We start from the raw sequence: 19,556 nt of genomic DNA, 5'->3' as shown, positions 1-19,556 counted from the left end.
TGGGGCCAAAATTATAGGCAGGGTGTGGATTTATCAGACAGTGCAAGATACCAATAGGATGATTCATCAGCACCTAGCCCATGCAGGGCATAGTGATGCTCAGGATCCAGCAGCTTGCTTTTCACCACCTTCGCCCACATACCAAGCCTGAACCCCACGCACACACTATCTGTATCTCGGGACCCCAGGCTGCTCAGCCTGCAGGGGCGACTGACTACTCTTAGTCAGCCGGTAGGAGGATCCAGCCTCGAGTCATTTCTGTCTTAGATTTTTCCTAAGAGGGAAGTGTTAGTTTAGTTTCTCCCCAGTGTCACCCTTCTACTCTATCGCAAGTGAAGCAACATTGGGGGGAAATGGATACTACTGCAGCCTTGGTAACCAATATCCTACAGCGCAACCCATTCCCCACTATGTCCATGCATGTTGGAATCATATGTATAATGTCCATGTTGTGAAGGCTGCAAATATCCTGCTATGGATCGCCCAAACAGAGTATGGATAGACCTCTTGCCACTCTTGTGATGGAGCCAATTCTCTCTCTACCTCCCGCTCCCTGTGACCTGTTCTGCAGCTTCTGTACAAACCAAGATGCCCACAGGAACTATTGTGCGATGCTGTACAAAGCAAGGAAACTTCCCACACTTCACCCAACCAATCCCATGTCTCCAGCATTACACCCTCAGACATGCACGGCCATCTCTGATTCACTTTTATTCTCACAATAATAAAATAACTTACCAACCACATAAACCATCCTACATGCGTATGGCACCTTTATGGGACACGAGGCAAAAGGCCTCTGCACCTCCACCTTTCAGTCCCATTAGAAACGTATCCTTAAACAAACACATGTACTCATGGGAGCCCCAAGGGGTCCTGAGTTCTACATGGAACAGGGCCAGGTTTTTAAAAGGTTTTCAATCCAGGTTTTAAAAGGAAGGGGGGGAAACTCAACCACCACAGTATCTTGGTCTATAGAACTGTCTGTCATCTGAATGCTTCCAAGGTGGGATTTGAAAGTTATGATTTGGTTGGGGTGGGCTGAGTTAGCTTCTGCTGGAGGAATCTCAAACGGCTGGCCCACCGACCCTGAGAACCACAGCTGAAGATGTCAGAGAGCAGAGGAGACCAGAGCTAAAGTCAGAGAAAATGCCACCCAGCCTACTGAGATGAGGCCCTTTATGCCTCTGGGGTGCCAGGCCCACATCTCTCTCTCTCCGCAGCTGGACCCCCTTGGAGTCTAGTGCTCATGCACAAGTCAGAGAGGAGGGGTGGAAGTGCCCAGGAGACACGAACCACTTATGTGCCAGACCACCCAAACGGTGCACACTTCTTGGGGTTGAACCACCCCAAGCTGCAAAGTCAAAGAGAGCTGCGGAAGGGGCCGGCGGGCCCGCAGTCACTTGCAGACGCTGACCCACTCGGTCAGCCGGCACTCCTCGCAAGCCACAAAGCAGCACCAGTGGAACTTGCAGTTGCAGCGCTCGCTCCGCGTCTGCCGCAGGATGTTGTGTCCCCTCCCGCAGCACAGGCTCTCACAGTTGTCCATGCCTGGGCTGGTCTTGTTGCACAGGCGCCCTTGCGTGCCCATGGAGTCCAGGGAGGGCTCCCTCTCGCAGAAGTCGGGAGATTTTTCAAAGTAGATCAGGTTGCCATTGCCGGCCCGGCGGCGCTGGCGGGCGTGGCCCAGCTCCATCTGCCCACTGTTCCTGTTGTGAGGCCGGATCAGGACGGCCCCAGAGAAGCGGTCCTTGAGCAACGAGCCCACCAGCCGGAACTCGGGGGTCACCTGCCAGCACGTCTTCAGCTGGCAGCTCCCCGAGGTGCCGTGGCACTTGCATTTCCTCCGCATGTTGTCCATCACCACCTGCCAGGGAGACAAGCACAGACGAGTGAACTAGATCCAGTTAACCGTTCATATGGCCCCGCTCCTGCAGAAATACTGCAGGCAAACGGCCCAGCACGTCTCTCTAGCTGGGTTTGCGCACCTGGCTGCCAGTGGACCAGTCAACTCTGCCACCTCTGCTCGCGGTATTTATTATCAATCATATTTCTATACCGCTGGATATGTACATCTCTAGGCAGTAATCTTGCTGGGCAAGAGAGCCGCAGTAGAGGGAATGGGGCCGTAGCTCAGTGGTAGAGCATCTGCTTTGCATGCAGAGGGTCCCTGGTTCAATCCCTGGCATCTCCAGGTAGAGTTGGGCAAGACTTCTGCCTGAAACCTTAGAGAAGTGGCTGCCAATCGGTGCAAGCAATTCTGAGCTAGAAGGATCCATGGTCCGACTCGGCATAAGGTAGCTTCCTAGGTTCCTATGTTTGTCCCAGAGCCCACAACGCAACTTTCACCAGGGCGCTTCCCAGCTAGCTGCTCAACAGCAGCAAAATGCCTCTGTTCAGGCAAGTCGCATTCAGAATGGAAACAGCAGGGGGAGCAGACTCACAGCAACTAACAACCCCGCAAAACAGCAACTTCCTTACTCCGGATATATAACGTCCTAGCTCTATATCACAGCAATCAAATTCGAAACAAGGCCTTGGAAATATGAACGACACCCTGCTGTCTGCGTAGGGACTTCGGTGTCACAACACAGGAAGCACACTTCCGAGATACGGCGTGACCCTGTGGCGGGGTCTAGTCTGGAAAGTGCCCAGGCCAGGTAGCACCTGTCTGGAATACTACAGCATTCCATCTTTCTCTGCTTAGTGTTTGAATGAAAGACTGTCAGCTCAAGGAAGAGCTCTTATCCCCTCTTCCAATCTGGGTTGGAACAAATACCCAGGAAAGCCATTCGAGGCGTTACCATTTGTTCTCCCTGAGATGGGCTGAGCCAGGACAGTGTACAGATGGCCTATGGGCAAGGGAGGAGGAGGACATCTGAATTTCAATAAGTTAATTAATCCTCTCACTTCTCACAGCGACAGGAGGGCTCCTCGTGCACAGGGGGTGTAGGTCTGAGTTGCATTTGCCCTTCCCAGAATTCAACACAAATGCTTCCAAACTGCTCTTGGTTGCTATGGGTGTTTGTGGAGGGGTGTGGGGTGGAGAGAGTTTGTGCACTGTTGTATGGGTGCAGCTGTTGTACCTGATTACATGCAGCAACGTGTGGACAGGGATTATATGGCTGCAAGCAGCTTTGGTGGTTGTTTGCAGGGTGAGAATGAAGAAGGACACTGTTATCGTTGCAAACGTATGAGACAGCATCTCAGTGTAGAGAAATTTTTAAATCATGGGTTTTGGTTTTAAAGCTGGCATGAAAACATGCTGCCCCCCACCCTGCATCCTCATTGTGGAGTCTGGCTACAAGACCCAGGCTGTACTAAGGCCACACAACTTGCTTCTGTTATGATGAAGGCAAACAATGTCAAAGCTGAGACTTCCACCATTTCTGCATGAGACACCTCACGATCCCATGAGCAGGCTTGAGGGCGGGTGCCAGGGAAGGCTGCAGTAGCTTACCTTCCCCACAGATGATCCAGAAGAGCTGCTGGGCACATGATTCAGCAGCTGCTGCCCAGGCAGCTTGGAGGTTCAGGGGAAATTGCACAATGCATTGTGGGGATCCTCCCCCCCCCCCGCGGGTCTTTGCTGCTCGTGAGAACAGCCTCAGTACTCATTTAGCAACTGTATCAGCACAGGCCATAAGCACAGGCCACTTTTTGTTTTGTTTTGAATTTGGGGTTCCAGATTTCTTCTTCTCCTGTGAGAAGAAACAAGTTTTGAAATCCTGATTTTGTTGCCCACGAACCCCAAGTTCTATCACTGTGTTGTAATCCACAACAGACTGTGAGGAGCTCCAAAAGGATCTCTCCAAACTGGAGGAGTGGCCGACAAAATGGCAAATGTGATTCAATGTAAGCAGGTGTGAAGTGATGCATATTGGGACAACCCCTCCCACCACCCCTCAACTTCACATATACGCTGATGGGATCTGAGCTGCCAGTGACTGACTAGGAAAGAGATCTTGGGGTTGTAGTGGACAGCTCACTGAAAGTGTCAACTCACTGCACGGCTGCTGTGAAAAAGGCTAATTCCATGATAGGAATCATTAGGAAGGGGATTGAAAATAAAAATGCTAATGTTATAATGCCCTTATACAAATCTATGGTGCGGCCACATCTGGAGTATTGCATATAGTTCTGGTCACCGTATCTTAAGGATAGTGTAGAACTGGAAAAGGTGCAGAGGAGGGCAACCAAGATGATCAGGGACCTGGAACACCTTCCTTATGAGGCTAGGCTACAGCATCTGGGGCTTTTTAGTTTGGAAAAGAGGCGACTACAGGGAGACATGATAGAGGTGTATAACATTATGTGTAGAGTAGAGAGAGCGGACAGAAAGAAACGTTTCTCTCTCACACACAACACTAGAACCAGGGTTCATCCCATGAAACTGGAGGCCGAGAAATTCAGGAACAACAAAAGGAAGTACTTTTTCACACAGCGCATAACTAATTTATAGAATTCTCTGCCACAGGATCTGGTGATGGCCACTAGCTTGGATGACTTTAAAAGGGTTTAGACAAATTAGAGGACAGGTCTATCAATGGCTACTAGTCTGGTGATTATAGGCCACCTCCAGTCTCAGAGGCAAGATGCCTCTGAATGCCAGTTGCAGGGAGCAACAGCTGGAGAGAGGGCATGCCCACAGGCATCTGATGGGCCACTGTGTGAAACAGGATGCTGGACTAGATGGGCCTTGGGCCTGATAAGGCTGTTCTTATGTTCTTATTTATTTATTTGAATTAAAATATTTCTATACTGCCCAAAACCTGCATCTCTGGGCGGTTTACAATTAAAATCATTTAAAAAATTAAATCAATTAACAATTAAAATCATTTAAAAGATTAAAAACATTTAAAACCCAGTATTAAAATTATTTAAAACTATAAATTATTTAAAACCTATGCCCTGGAGATGCCAGGGACTGAACCTGGGGCCTTCTGCATGCAAAGCAGTTGCTCTACCACTGAGCTGTGGTCCCATCCCATCCCCCCAGTTATGGCACTTTAAACTTGCAAATGCAGCTTCAGTTATTTTGCTTTAGACACCAATAGTCTAGAACCGCCTGTGTTGCTCTGCGCAGAATGTCGGCCAGTAACTTTGGAGCAAGGGGGACCAGGCCAATACACATGATTTCTTACAATAGATATTGACTCTGTCTCAAACCCAGGGCATAACCCCCTGCCTTGGATCTTTTTAAATGAATAGGACAAACCTCTGTCTGGGATCATTTAGGTTAGATTAATCCTTGCTCAGTAGGTGTTGATTAGATGGGCTGTGAAGAATCTTCTCTAGGGGATTTCTTCCCGGGTAGATGTTGCTCTGCGTAAGGCAGTTACTGCCCAAGAAAGACCTGTGTGAGGATGGGAATGGTGACAGGGCGGTGGGGAGCTTGATGTGGGGAAATGAAAGGACTGATCCTTCTGCAGCCCCCCTCCCCTCTCACAGACACAGCACTTGGCCTTGCCTCCTTGTACACACAGGGAGGTGCACACACTCCTTTCAGCAGTGCGGAGAGCAGCTCAAGCAGTCCTTGCTTGAATGTAGCTCGCCCAGCCCAGCCCATGCCCTCTGCCTCTAAGCCTGATTTTGCCCACCTGCCTGTTGCCAGCATTGAAGCCCTGGAGCAGCAGTGGTGTGTGCCTGTACCACCCCAACTGTCAGGCAGGTAGGCAGGCACATTCCAACCAGGGGAGAGGTGGCTTCCTCCAGCCTGGGAAATCCCATCTTCCTAAAGGGGAATGGGTGGAGGAGAACCAGGTCTAACCACGTAAAGTGATACTAGCCAGCTCAGGCACCACACTGAGGGGCATACCTGCAGCCTTTGGACCCAGCCAGAGAAGGCACAGGGTCTGTGCCTTGAACTGCTGCCAAACACAAAGAAATTCAGCGGCACTTGCTGAATGTCTGTCTGTCGTTTAGTGGGTGTTTTCTGGGGGGGGGGGGGACACAGAGACCGTCTATAGCACCCGTGATGGGAACGACGGGTAAGTGTGGTGAGCTTGAACTTGGGACAAACCCAGCTGCAGATCTCTGCTCAGCTACGAACCCCCACTGGATGGCCCATCTCTCAGCCTAGGCCACAGGAGCCTGTGAGGACAAATTAGATAAGCACTGTAAAGCATTCTCTGTGTTGTATTTATTGCCGGTCTGTACCCAGTCTTTTCTGCTCCGTTTGCAAACAAAGAGTGTTAATATGGGGGAAGTGGTAATATGTGGGAGGGAGTGTTTAATGTGTTGCAGATCTTGCCTTCGGAGCAAGGAGATTGAATTTGAAAACTGTCAGGACCTTTCCCACCCTAAGGCTCCGTATCAGGCCTGAACAACTTGTGACCACCAAGCAGAATTCAGCCTCCCCGTTCTGTACCTCTGAACCTGCCAGATGCTAGACAACTGCCTTCTTTTTACAGGCAGACAGCAAGACCAAGAAATATATCAAGTTCCTGCTGGTCCACAATGATGGGTTGTGTTGAGCGTGACAAGTGTGCAGAACTGCTCCATATATGCAGGCAGCTCCTGTGTTCAAAGGTGCATGATTGTGCTGTCATTGCGCATGTCAGATAGATGTATGTATAGAGGGAGAAAATGAACATTTGCATAGTCACCCCATTATTGGTTGGGTTGCCTGTAACCAGACTGCAGTTCTGCTTTCTGTACTCAAAAGCCATGTTCCCATGGGAAACTCCAAAGGGCACAACATTAATACCAGACTGAATAATTCTGATCTCATACCCACATATTTAGCATAGAATCCATGTTAATTGTCTCCGGCTTTTCGGCCTCTGTAGGCACTGGTTAACATGATGCACACAGCTCTGTGTACTCTGGGACTTGCCAGGAAGTGGCTAACACAATGGGCAGCATTATGGCTCCGTGACCCCAGGGGCTGCCGTGGACTTCTGAACAGCGTTGGGACTGCCTTAGAAGCAGCACTCCTGCAGATTTCCCCATTCACGACCATGTGGAAATCTGCTGTTTCTGAACAGCGTGGGAACTGCCTCGGAAGTCCACAGCAGCCCCCAGGGCACAGCAGTACAGAGCTGCAGCACTGCACATCATGTTAGCCACTGCCTGCTAAGTGCCAATCCGTCCGCTTTCTTTCTTGCTCATTCATTATGAGTGGACTCAATTGTGCAGGAATAACACATAGTGCATACTTCCTTTCCTGAACTGTATGACTTTGGACTACAGCTTGGCAGACTGAATGTTCTCTCGTGTTAAAACCAATAATCACAACATCTCCCCGCATATTGAAAATTAGCATGTCAGGGGAAAGGATTTCAGCCTAGCCTTGTCCATAATGGGCAAGCTTTCCATATTCAGGAGTCAGCTTTGTTGCTTTTACATAGCGGAACATTCAGTGGTGTGATCCCCTACTTTTACAGCCTTTTGTGGTGCCTAGGAAGGACAATACCACAGGCTATCCTGGCATGCTTGGATTGGCCTAAAGACTTTGCTCTCGTGCCTTCCTCTGACATGAACTCGAAACACATAATCACACATCCCCCGCCCCCGGCTATGAGGTCACCACTGGTGATTCCCCTGCTGAGATATTTGTTATTGTTCTCTGCCCACCAGTGCCATCACTATGCCTGCCCTCCCACTGCTGATGCCTTGTTTTATCACAGCATGCATTTGCATCGGTTTCAGGATGTCTACAGACCCTGCTGTGGCTAATTCAGGTTAGCAGAATCACATGTATTAGGGCACAATTGCACATTTAGTCTCATAGGTGTGGAAATGCTGTGGGGCTGTGCAGGGTGCACAGTGTCCATTTCCCAGTGCTACTGTATGCGGTCATTCACACAATCAAGAACTGTGTTCTACTCGGGTTTGGGAGCTGTGTGTGCTCCCAATTTTCGGTTGTGTGGAAGCAAGGTGGGAGGAAAACCTGGGTAGAAGTGACTGTGTGGAAGCAAAGTAGAAGGAAAAGCAACCCACAATCACTTCTACCCAGGTACCTTACTTCCACACAACCAAAAATTGGGAGCACACACAGCTCCCAAACCCGGGTAGAACACCATTTTTTTGATTGTGTGAATGACCTCAAAATATGTTGGGAGGGAAGCCTAGGAGAGAAGAGGCTTACGTTTTCCATACATGATACCTGTGCTTCTAATGGCATAAAACTGTGTTGAGCTGGGAGCATGGGCAACAGCCATGCCAACACACCCTTACACGATGGATGCCACCTCCACCATGTGTCCAAACCCCTTGAGAAATCAGTGCTTTAGGAAACTGATGAAGCAAACCACAAAGGGGAGGCCTATCCATATTTCTTAACCATGACAGCTAAACAATGTCCCCATGCCCCATGTCCAGAGGCAGTACATCCCTGATCACAAGACACAGGGAGCAAAGACCAGGGGGTGGCTATAATCTTCACGAGCTTCCCAGGAGCATCCCCCGACCTGGCATATCGGCAGCATGAGCTGCATTGGCCAAGCTCCTTTGTGCCTTTGGCGGCGGCAGCAAAAGGACCAGACTCAGACCTCGACCCTGCAGAGCAAGCTGTGCCCCTCTTTGCTCCGTGCTGGCCCTGCTGCTTCCACAGATTCTGTGACAGGATCAGCCGCACACACCCCACACAGCTGCAAGCAAGCATCCTCCCCTGCAGTGCGGGAACACTGTAATAAAGGAAATTAGCACCAAATTACAGAGCACTAATAGGCTGGAGCCATTATCCCCTTTGCAACCCACCTAGTGGTTTTGGAACCATTTCCTGTGTGCTCTAAGGGGGCTGCCTGCCCGGAAAGGGTGCCGGGGAGCAGAAGCCCCAGCCTGCCAAAAGGCAGAGGCTTCCAGACAGGAGCTTCCCAAAGGGGGGGCAACAAGTCAGAGCTGTTCACCTCCCGAGAAGGGCCCCAGAACCACCTTTCCTAGGTCAGAGCAAGACCATGAGGCTCTGACATGGAACGTAAACTGCGACAGTGTGGAAGGGGAACACAGCTCAAGCACACAGCAGCCAGGCAAGGCACGTCTCCCTCTCCCTCCTCTTCTCCCCCTTCAGTCCATTACACTGTGCTTTAGTGTACAATTATTCAAAGGACACCTACTCTCAAAGAACAGCTGTGCAGGGCAATCCTGTGCATGTCTACCACAAAGAAAATCCCACAGAGTTCAAGGAAACATACTTCCAAGGAAATGCATATGTAGGGCTGCAGCCCTAGCGAAGGAGAAGAGAGAAGAATCTTTTCTCTGACAAAGAATCTACTGCCGTTCTGTCAGAAAGGCACGGTGGTATCTGCAAGTGTGTGAAATATCTACATTAAACAGCTGCTGGTGTGCAATACCGGCCCCCAAAAGATATTTCGCAGCAGAAGCCCAAATGAGGGCCTCCTTGAGTCAACTTGGGAGGCTTAGTTTAGAGCTTAGTTTCTTCATTTCCTAATCCTGCCCTTTAGGCCCCATTGACTGTGTCCTGAGAGAGAGAATGGAGGTGATAGCGGTGTCAAAATTCCTACTGAATTTTGATGATTTTAGTAATTTATTTTAATAACTGTTTTAAACTATTGTTTTTATTGTGTCTTGTGTATGTATGTATGTATTTCATTTATAAACTGCCCAATCTGAAGGCTCTGGGCAGTGTACAACAAGTTTAAAAAGACACAAAAACACACACCATTTAAAACACAGAACTCAAAACAATATAAAAACAATTCAGAACAATTTAAAACCAATTAAAATATTTTTAAAAACCATTTAAAAACCTTGGAAGGCCAGACCAAACAAGTAAGTTTTTGGGGTCTCTTAAAGAATGACAGCGAGCCTAAACTGTGGCTATCTGCTGGGAGTGCATTCCATAGGCCAGAAGCAGCTACAGAAAAGGCCCGGTTCTGAGTCATCATCAGACATACCAGTGGTAACTGGAGACGGACCTCTCCAGATGGCTTCAACGTGCGATGGGGAATGTACAAAATCTGTGTTGACTTTTAAATATTATTTTAAACTAGCTGGGCTGGGCGCAGAGCATTTGCGCCTCTAGTTCTCCCCCATTTCCCCGCCCCGTTGTTCTCCACCCTGGTGCTCCTACCCCCAGTGCTCCTGCCTTGTGGCCAGCAGGTGGGTCGGAGAGGGAGGTTGGCTTCCTCAGTGACCCTCTCCATCGCCACCATCTTCTACCCGCTGCTGGAGCTCCTGCCTTTTGGCTGGCAGGAAGTCCCTCTCCGCTGCCACCATGTCCCCCTGGTGCTCCTGCATTTTGGCCAGGAGGCGGGCTGGAAAGGGAGGCTGCACCGCCCTCTCAACCGCCATGCCCCCCCCCACCCGCGGTGCTGCTGCTTTCTGGCCGGCAAGTGAGCTGGAGAGGGAGGCTGAGCCACCCTCTCCGCCACCTGCCCACCGCCATTCCCCCTAGTGCTCCTGCCTTTTGGCTGGCAGGTGGGCCAGAGAGGAAAGTTGTGCCACCCTCTCCACTGCCCACCATCGCCATTTTCTCCCCTGTCCCCATGGCTAATCGGCAGCTGCTTGCGAACTCTCGCAAGAGCTGCCACACATGGGATTAGCCATGGGCACGTCTTAGAGAAATAAATATACAGAAGCTTGTGTAAACCACCTAGAGATGTACATATCAGGTGATATGAAATATGATAGATAGATAGATAGATAGATAGATAGATAGATAGATAGATAGATAGATATCTTCCAAAAGAATTTGAAGGGCAGGGGGAAGAGGAATGGAGGGGAAGAGGAATGGGGAAGGAATGGGGGACAACTCTCTCACCCAAACATAATTCCTCTGGATCCAGTACAGACCTATAATACTTGTAAATCATCCCTTTTCCATTTCCTCACAAAAGGCCTGCTCTGAAAAACGGGAGGATTGATCTTCATAGGTCCCTTTGGTTAAGCTCCTTAATGTTTCTGGTGCCTGATTTGTATTTATAGTCACAGGGAAGTATGGCATGCATGTATGCATACCAGTTATAAACACTGCTCCCTATCCCTGGGTTGTCATATGGATATGAATATGACGAATATTTATATACCACTTTTCAACAAAAGTCCCAAAGCGGTTTACATACATATAAATAAATAAAATGGCTCCCTGTCCCCAAAGGACTCACAATCTAAAAAAGAAACATAAGATAGACACCAGCAACAGCCTCTGGAGGGATGCTGTGCTAGGGATGGATAGGGCCAGTTGCTCTCCCGCTGCTAAATAAAGAGAATCACCCATTTTAAAAGGATGCCTTTTTGCTCAGGGGCATTCTTCCCTCTAAGTCATGCGCGTCTGTGTGCACTCACACATTTTTTTACATCCGCTCAGTTGATTTTAGATCCCGCTCAGGTTAACCAGGAAGGGTCCCACTCTGAATGCACATGCACACACACACACACTGCCTTGATACTGCCAACCAGAACAAAACTCATTCTGCACACAGATGAAAAAAATTAGAGAGAATACTGCTCAGGCGACCATGTCAGTTCTTCTATAAACTGTGGAGACCAGATTCCTAACTGCTTTACGCACATGGGTTCTGGACCTGGGAATCCGATTGTATCAACAGCACGGGCTCTCAACGTCTCTGAAATGCATGTTTTGTTTTAATACTACCTCTGATTTGCTACAGCTGATCTCACAAAATCTGGACATTCCCTATGAATTCAGGGAAATGGATTTGCCAGCATGGTGTAGTGGTTAGAGTGCTGGACTAGGACCGGGGAGACTCGAGTTACTTCAAGTAAGGAAATTCCATGATCTTCCTCCTGGACAACTTGTGCAGTGTATCCTCACCTTTAACTTAGATCTGTCTCCCTGTATCTCAAAAGCACTGCTTCTTGTACTAACTGCAATGGATTAAGTGGCACAAAGGTTCCCCATGATGTCCACGGCACAGATATAGGGCAGTGCCAGAGTGGTCTGACTCTGATGGATTAGGCAGACAGTAGTGAGCTGCTGCTTCCCCCTTGTCAAGGAGCAAGGAGGTCAGGCTCAGGGCAGGCTTGTTTACAGGAGGAAGGCTTAACCTGTATTAGCAGTCATTAACCTGGATTAGATCCTCTCCAGCAACACTGAAAGGGCTTTTAAAGTGCTAGTTTTACCATTCCTTTCCATATAAATGAAAGAGGGGGAATGCCCTCTTGTGAATCAATTAATAAGTAGGGGATGGAGCTTCAGCTTCCACAACTTGTTAAGGCCTGGTCTAAATTCAGTCATCTCTTCTAGTCAAAGACAAGAAGTGTCTCTGCAGTGGGACCTGGAAGCTGAGCCCAGTACTCAGGGCTAGCAGCTCAAGTTCTTCCTTTAAGTCACTCATATACCCAGAATGCTTTATTGTCGCCCTCCCTCCCAGGAGGCCCTTTGTTGTGCAGCTAATGGGTGGTTCTGGGTCCCCTTTCATCTCTGCATCCCTCTGATCTGCCAAAGGTAAGTGCCGCCATTATGGCCTCATAAAGTGCAACTCCTGGGAACACAGCTGAGAAGGCTGATCTATCAAGGGGCTGGATATTTGCCCTGAGGCACACTTTGGTCTCACAACTACAGGGTGCTTTCCCGGAGTTCACTGGAGAAGCCAGGGGTCTGCCACCAATACTGCGTTATGGGAGCAGCAGGAACCACCCAAGGCAGTCCTGTGCTCAGCTAGGAGGAATGTATAACGCACCACAAAACTCTCTCAAAGATCCAGGGCAAATAGTTAAGCTGGTATGATGTGACCCTGACACACTCCTATGTCTTGAAGACACAATACTGACACAGCAGTGCGTGTATTAATCCAAGTGCTATGGAGCTCTAGTAAGACTGCTGGAACTCAGAAGAGCGGGCATGCAGCATTCTGTCATTTAGCACCATAAATGAAAAATGCATAAAGACAGAGTAGCACCAAGGGCCAAACGACACACAACATTCAATATGTCACTGGCCCTGATGCGCTTTAAATTTTCCTTGGCAAAGAACAGCTAAATTGGACCCCTCCATGGACGAGAACCAAGGCGGGGAGAGGGTAACCTTTGCCCCGTCCTAGTCCTACTCATAATCCAGATCTCTCTCTCTCTCACACACACACACACACAGACGTGCCATTTGCTGATGGAAAATGCACACTGGAAGCATGGCAGGGAGAGTGAGGTTAAAGCTCTCCCATCCTCCTGCTACAGACAGTCCTGATCCTCAGGCCCCCTCAATCCACCTGCTGTTTACCAAGGAAAACTAAAGCCCATCAGAGCCAGTGACACATTTAATGCTGTGTGTACTTTGGTCTCAGTACATAATGCAATGGGACCTTATTTTCCCGTTTCCACATCCATTATTCTTTTTTCAGTATTGACGTTCATTAGTCTACCTGAACCATTCTAAGGCTGCCAAAAGCTAAAATGACCATCAGCAGAATCTCTATTTGCATGCAGTAGTTTTCAGACCTGCTGAAGCTGTTGTTAATGTTTTCAATGTCACTTCTGGTACTGTGTGACGCTGCAATTCCACTGGCCATTGCCAATCCCTGATCTCTACTTACATCCCTGTTTCATCTATCTTGTGTAATTGTAAGCTCTCTGGGGGCAGGAATCATACCACTTATGTTTTCTGGAAAATACCTGACATGCAGTTGGCGCTAAAGCAACTGCAGCAACAGCATAAAACAGCCTCCGTTTGAACTGTCCTGTGGCTGTATTCTCACAATCAGAGTGATCCTGGTTAAAGAGTTTACCAGGATTGCTTAACCCCATGGAGCTGGTTGCCAGAACCAGATTTCCCAGGCAACCACATTTAACCAGGATGGATAACCAGGGCCCTGGTTATCTATCCTGGCCAAAAGTGGGTTGACCACAGCGGTTTGACCAGGATTGCCTGGGAAATCTGCGTTCTCACAACCAGTTCCACGGGGTGAAGATATCCTGGTTAACTCTTTCACCAGGATCACCATGGCTGTGAGAACACAGCCTGTTTTAAACAAATAAAGGTTGCTGCATTGGTTTCTTGAATAATTAGAGCAGTCTGCAACATATAGCTTCACTGTTAACTACTGTTTGAAGTGCGGTATTAAATGGTATTTGTGTGATTATAAATAATTTATTGTGGAGCAAGCACTGAATGCAGCCTGAGCATTCAAACGACCAAGGACCTGGGTAAAAGCCCAGGGTAAATTCCCAGGCTACACAGGGAGGCAGTGCCAGGATTGGCCTCGGTCCTGACGCTTCACATGAGCAGCCCTACACATGTAGGGCTGCCCAAGCCTGGGCTGCTCATGGGAACAGCCTCACTGTGTGCTTCAGGCCCTTGTCTCTTGTGTACTGATTATTCTGAGGTTACTTAAGCAACAGCAGAACTGCTTCTCTGGACCCAATCCATGGGCCTCCGTGTATCCTAGTGTTCTATACAGCAAATATTGATGTTCACTGGAGCTGACTTTGCATTAAGCAAAACAACTCATCCAGAAGAAATGGCCTGTATAACCATACACATATTTTGGCCACTTTAGGTAATTAGCATGTGAAGCACAAGGAATGAACTGTTAACCCCCTTTAACAGCTGCCTTCAGGCTTGGTTTCTCCGTCTCAGCAATATGACTGGACTGCGCAACAGCACAGACTTGTCTCTCACACCAACCCCGGCCTGACTACCTGCCTGTCCTCCCTCATTCATGCCTTCTGCCTCTGGCCCTTCTGATCCTCACTGACCTGCACTGACACACGGCCCCAGCCTGTCTTGACCATGTCTGCTGCCTCGGGCCCTTCTGCCTATTCTGCAACTGGCCCCCTCAAGCTGCAGCCATAGCCTGAAACTTGGGAAGAACCCAAGATCACTGCAAACCATCATCCAGGCTCCACAGTGTGATGAATTGTAATGTTTAAGCACATCTTTTTAAATGAGTTTCTTTTTAGGAACCAGACTGAAGGGCTGGAGAGAATTGGGATCATGCTGGGTGAAATGTTCATTTAAAATAACAAGCTGTTTTGTCTGTAATCATGTTTCTATATGATTTGACTGGTGATGTTAAATACTACTCAGTTTCACTCGCAGTTACCTTTAAGGACATGGGGTGTGCTACATTGTAATTAGAATGTTATTTCCCATACATTACTAAAAAATATTTGCATTAAGTAATCTTGCTCTCTAAAGTACAGAGAACATGTTGTATCTATGGTCGAACATTCACATGGCTTCCTACTGGCTTCTAGGAACAATTCAAGGTGCTGGCTTTGACTTAAAAAATGAATACTGAGATGTATCCAGTGCCCATTTCTGCATTTGCACAGGGTAATGATCAGAGACTACTGTAAATACCGTTCTACTCCTGGGCAATCCACTCCCTATCTAGTGCAGGAATTCTGCCAAAGGCTAGTTTTGCTGAATAGAACCTCTCCCTCAGTGATGGATATCATTGGTTATATGACTGTCAGAGGTACTCCGTACTCCGTACTCTTGCTTCACAATCTGGATCTGCCTAAAATTATCCACTCAAAGGCTTGTTCAGCTGCCTCTTAAAGACCTCCTGTAATGGAGATCCTACTGCACTCATATGCAATGTATTGCTATGTTCCAGCAACCTTTGAATTAGAAGTTGGCTTTTATTTATGATAATGAGGTTGGTGGCTATCTATCGCCATGTTCTGCAACTATAACTTTTCTATATGATGATATGTGTGTCTAACCATTCATCTCCTAATAAACAACTTCTGATAAATTACTCCCAATTTTGCCTGTGAATTCAAGTGTCCTGGTTCAGTGCTTAGATGTCTGGCTAAACCACAGGGTTATCACTCTAAAATGATTCAGAATATAAAAGGGATGACCAGAAGAAGGTGCAATGATGCCCGGACAAAGTGGTTCCTAAGCTTTCAGATCTTATCCCTAAGCCCTACAGGTTTGCCAACTTTCATGGTTTTATTTAAATAACAGGACTGCTAATGGCACCAAACCCTTGATTTGGAGCCCCTAATGGCGCAGCGGGGAAATGCTTGACTAACAAGCAGAAGGTTGCCGGTTTGAATCCCCACTGGTACTATATTGGGCAGCAGTGATAAAGGAAGATGTTGAAAGGCATAATCTCACACTGCATGGGAGGAGGCAATGGTAAACCCCTCCTGTATTCTACCAAAAGAAAACCACAGGGCTCTGTGGTCAACAGGAGTCAAAATCAACTTGATGGCACACTTTACCTTGACCTGAGGTGCGGAACCCTCATTCCTTCCCATTGCTTTGAACAAACTGTGCTTAAATTTGAGCTTAAGTCATGAGGAATTTAGCTTTGCCACCTGAATCAGGCCCCCATTTGTGGGAACGCTGCTATGCAATAACCAGGCCCACAAAAGCTGGCCTAAGAAAAGATCAGCCAAAGGCTGTAGCCCCAAGCCAGCGACATCTTGTGGAAGCTTCAATGAACACACAAAGTTCATCTGCCTGAAAGGGTTTCCCTGTTCTCTTCGCAAGAGTGGGCAAGTCCATGCATACATCCCCTTAGCCCCATTCACATGTGATCTAAAAAGGGTTGCAGCAGATATGAATTCATATTCAGCAGGGTAGCAATGACTGAGCAGTGTCTCGTGGCACCTTGGATCAAAAACATAAGGGATTTCCTCGCAATTGGAACTAGGGCAGGAGAAGCCTCCTATCTTAATTCGGGAGCTGTGCACACTCCTGATATCTGATCGTGTGTTAGATAAAAGCAAGATTGGAGGTGGGGAGCTTGTCCCAGCTGGGTAAGGTGAGCACCCTATACTGTGGCATGAGTTTTTGTGGGCCACAGCCCACTTTCCATGTATAATATCTGCAAACAACATATTACCTGCAAATCCGTGACAGTTCTTCACTGCATAATAAACAACACATATTCCAATACAGTGAAATCTTAAGAGATGTGAACGCAGATCAATAAGTTTAATCATGATTAATCATGAATTATGCTTGTGCAAGGAGAAGGTTTTTTATACATTCAAAGGGATAGGATCTTAAATGCATGCAACTCTGCCACACTTGGGAGCAATAATGGCTGTGATGCTACAGACCCTATTTCACAATGCAGATATTACCAGGAAAATGTAACACTGGAAGAGATCATGCTATAGACTGCACAGATCAGATGGGCATAGATTTCAGCATCAGCCAGCAGAAGGGCAAACATGGCCTTCTGTTGTTAGTTTACACATTTGCTCCTTTGTGCTACTCATGAAAGAATCACAAATGCAAGTTTCAAAGACATAGTCTTGTCCCAGGCAGGATCATACTGCATTTATGGGTCAACATCTATGCTCAATAATTCCTATGTACAACAAAGATCCATCAAGCAGCACAAAATAGAAGAACTGCTTTCCCAGACCAGACCAAGGGTCCATCCAGCATCCTCTCTCCAACAGCAGCCAGAAAAATGCCATCGAAAGTTCTCAGGCTGGGCATGGTATAATAACAGGCATCTACAAATCTACCTGCCAGAGGTGAGTGCCCCTAGCCCTCTGGAGAGCAGGACACCCAGCACCATACATATCTCCTCCTCTGAGGCCTCATTTACACTGCCATTTTTGAGAAGGTAAGAAACAGCAGGAATCCTTTTTGAGCAGTAGGCGAGGGCTCCCACTGTTTCTTACCATCTCCATATCCCAGTGAGAATGACAGTAGACCTACTTCTCTCCTCTGCCTGTGCGCCAGAAAAAGATCTGAAGGAAGAGAGAGAATTGGTGGCAACCAAAAATAATGGCTGGCTAGTGAGCTAAGCCTAAATTTGTGGATCTCTATATAACAGTCATGTCGTGTTTGTCTCAGCATTCAGGGGAACTGCCTCTAATCATGGAGGCTCCATTTGGAGCCCAGAATCAGATTCAAGTGAGCCCAGAATCAGCATTCATTAAACAAAATGATGGGCTTTTAAACCTGTGGATGAAGTTGTTAAGATGCCACCACAATAACCATGAAATATACCCATATTAATAACAGAGTCATTGCTCAAAGGTAGTTCTGGGGTTCCATGAGTGGAACTTTGTGTCTGTGGATGTTTCATAGGTACCCAAATCTATTCCTCACAAAGCCAATACTGTACTGGATCCATTGTGCATCTGCACCAGCATTCACTCGCACTTTCTACACTTCTGCTTCACCTGTTGTGGGAGTGTGAGATGTTGTGCATCAGGGAAGAAGAGCTGATATGACACAGGAGAATAATCCTCATTGTGAAATCAGCTCTGCTGACAAAAACAGACAGCACTTGACATGCTAGCCCAGTGGGCTTTTTTGGGTAGGGACCCAGCACTGGCTGAAAACAAGTATCGTGTGCAGTATGTGGGTAACAGCAGGTCTGTATCAGATTGCATCAGGAGTTGGCTCATTACCTGCCCTCTCTCCACCTTCATGAAAATATGTAGGAGTTGCAACCACAAGACACTGGCAGGCCGCATCCCTTAGGGATTCCAGCCCAGTACAAACCATCCTGGGGCAACCAGCTGGGTGAGTGGATGAGCTGGAAGTTGCAGCATCTTTCTATCTGTATTTCCAATAGACCAGGGACTGTCTCGGATCCTTATTGCCTTCCACAAACGTTAGGGCCTTTTTGAGCTAACAGCCCTGCCTCCTACCCAGCCCCACCTCTGCTCTTTCAGCTCACCTGCCGGCCAACGTGGTTGTTGTGCAGCCTCATGTGAGTGTGGATGTCTCGGAAGGTCTCCCGGGAATCTAGGAAGTCCTTGGAAAATTTCACCCCGTACTCCACGTCGGGGCTGCAGCCCCCCCACTCCCAGGAGTCTTGCAGGCCTGAAGCCTCCGCTGGCATGTGCTCCAGGTGCACTCCATGCATCATCCCCTTGCCTCGGTTCATGGCCTCCAGCTGGAGACGGTGCAGCTTGTGGCGGAAGGCCTCCTCGTCCCCTCTGCGCTTCTGGTCACAGCCACATGCTTGCAGCTTGCCCAGGGAGCATGCATTGGAGACCGCATGGACCACCCCTGCAGCAGCAATGGCATAGGCAAAAGCACTTTCCCGGAAGCCTGCAAGAACGAACATATGAAGAACACCACTCAGTCGCCATCGCAAAGCTCACCAAAATCACCGACATGGACACACTCGCACCTGTTGCACCTGCACAACATGAACACCTGATGCATCCGCTTGCTGTGTGAAGGTCTGGTTGCGTGCTTGAGAGAGCCTAATGAAGAGCAGCAGGTCTGGCTAGATGAGTTATGTCAGTCTGAACATGCTCAGGAGGCTGAAGTGGCGGCACTAGCTTAGGAGGAACTGTGCAATTTGGGATGCAACAGTTCGTCAACGTCCGGGGCTAAGCAGGCAACAACAAATATTTATGGACTTGAATGGTGAAAGGTGTGGAGCTGCAACTTGTGTGGAGAGTTGACTGACTTGGGGGGTTGGCCCTCAGGAACACCCAGGCTGGATCTGGGTTGCTGTTTCCCCCAAATCCTGATCTGAAATGCTCCTTGCAAGAGCAGGGGTGACCAACCTGTGGCTCTCCAGCTCCTGCAGGACTACAACTCCCAGCATCTCCAGAAGCAATAAACAGTGGCTGGGGGTGGTGGGGGTTGCAGTCCAACAAGAGCTTGAGTGCCTCAAGTGGGCCACCCTTGTGCTACAGTTAGGTCTTCAGAAGACATTAGCCCCAAGCAATGTTTACTAGCCCAC

At 48.3% G+C, this 19,556-nt stretch overlaps 1 protein-coding gene across 2 annotated transcripts in view; it reads right to left on the bottom strand.

Annotated features, from left to right (window-relative positions):
• Positions 1-692: 692 nt before the first annotated feature.
• Positions 693-19,556, bottom strand: part of WNT10A (Wnt family member 10A) — a 61,350-nt gene continuing 42,486 nt past the window's right edge. For both annotated transcript variants that reach the window (XM_053275233.1, XM_053275243.1), the window contains 2 exons: positions 18,534-18,910; positions 693-1,867 (listed from right to left, as the gene is read on the bottom strand). In XM_053275233.1, the coding sequence (XP_053131208.1) occupies positions 1,400-1,867; positions 18,534-18,910 (845 nt within the window). In that variant the 3' untranslated portion in view covers positions 693-1,399. The remainder of the gene's footprint in view (positions 1,868-18,533; positions 18,911-19,556) is intronic.

This window comes from Hemicordylus capensis, chromosome 1 (assembly GCF_027244095.1).
Source record: "Hemicordylus capensis ecotype Gifberg chromosome 1, rHemCap1.1.pri, whole genome shotgun sequence".
Classification (NCBI taxonomy): domain Eukaryota; kingdom Metazoa; phylum Chordata; class Lepidosauria; order Squamata; family Cordylidae; genus Hemicordylus; species Hemicordylus capensis.
The sequence above is the reverse complement of the archived record's forward strand: the minus strand, read 5'-3'. Positions and strand labels throughout refer to the sequence as shown.